At 34.9% G+C, this 909-nt stretch overlaps 1 protein-coding gene across 10 annotated transcripts in view; it reads right to left on the bottom strand.

Moving 5' to 3' along the window:
• The window catches only part of AUH (AU RNA binding methylglutaconyl-CoA hydratase), a 214,417-nt gene that overhangs the window by 197,008 nt on the left and 16,500 nt on the right, over positions 1-909 (bottom strand). For 2 of the 10 annotated variants that reach the window (XM_023742124.1, XM_023742125.1), the window contains exon 2: positions 97-182. The exons of 7 other annotated variants lie outside the window; for them this stretch is intronic. In XM_023742124.1, the coding sequence (XP_023597892.1) occupies positions 97-172 (76 nt within the window). In that variant the 5' untranslated portion in view covers positions 173-182. Of the gene's footprint in view, positions 1-96; positions 904-909 lie in introns of those variants that run through there. One more of the 10 variants, XM_023742120.1, reaches the window with a different exon arrangement.

Raw genomic sequence — 909 nt, 5'->3', positions numbered from 1 at the left:
ATGACAATACACTTAAGATTTTTAGCTGTACTAAAAATCATCCTAAATTCATCCTGATAGCTCCAACTCATACAACACAACGGGATTCTTCCTCACCTTCCTCAATTCCATATTTGTACTTCCCCCTTTCTACCAACGCCTGGTTCCCAAGAACATCAACACATTTTCTCATTTGCTTTATCCTACAATAAAAACAAAATATATTCAGAATTATTACATCCATACCACTGTTAACAAACCTACTAAATAAATTCCAATGTTCTTTTTGACTTAGAATAGGCCCCAATGAAGATATGTGGTCAGGCTACAAAAGCTACTTGAATTAATTCTTTGTTTTTTCTGTGTTGTTAGCAATTTGACACACAATTAGAATCACTTGTCTCTGTGTATTTGTCGTAAGTCATTGTTTCATTTTCTTATTTTCTGCCTGTCTCCTTACTAGAATGTAAGCTTTACGAGACCAGGGACTCTGTTTTGTTTACTTTTGTATCCCAATGCCAGAAACAGTGCTTGGCCCACAATAAGTGCTCGATTATTTTGTTGAATAAATGAAAGAATGAAGAAGGTTATCTCTCATCTACAGACTTGAAATAATCTTTGAGGTTGCCATCTGACAGATACTAAAACTCAGAAGCAAGCCAAGTCCTTCCTACCTGCTAATGACAGACTCACTTCCACCACCCAAGTTTCAGGAAGTATATACACCCCAATCTGCCAAACTTCATATCTTGATTAAATCCTCTTGTAAAATTCCTCTAAAAAGGACATAAAACACTGACTACTAAATTTTTTAAATGAAAAATCCTCTATCTCCTCAAAATTGGAGGACATTGCACATTTCTTAAATTTTGCTTTCCACAATTTGTAATAAAATGGTTTCCTAAATCACTAGGCAAAAGGGTTTTAAGC

This window comes from Trichechus manatus, unplaced genomic scaffold (assembly GCF_000243295.1).
Source record: "Trichechus manatus latirostris isolate Lorelei unplaced genomic scaffold, TriManLat1.0 scaffold00201, whole genome shotgun sequence".
NCBI lineage: Eukaryota > Metazoa > Chordata > Mammalia > Sirenia > Trichechidae > Trichechus > Trichechus manatus.
This window is presented reverse-complemented; position numbering and strand designations above follow the sequence as displayed.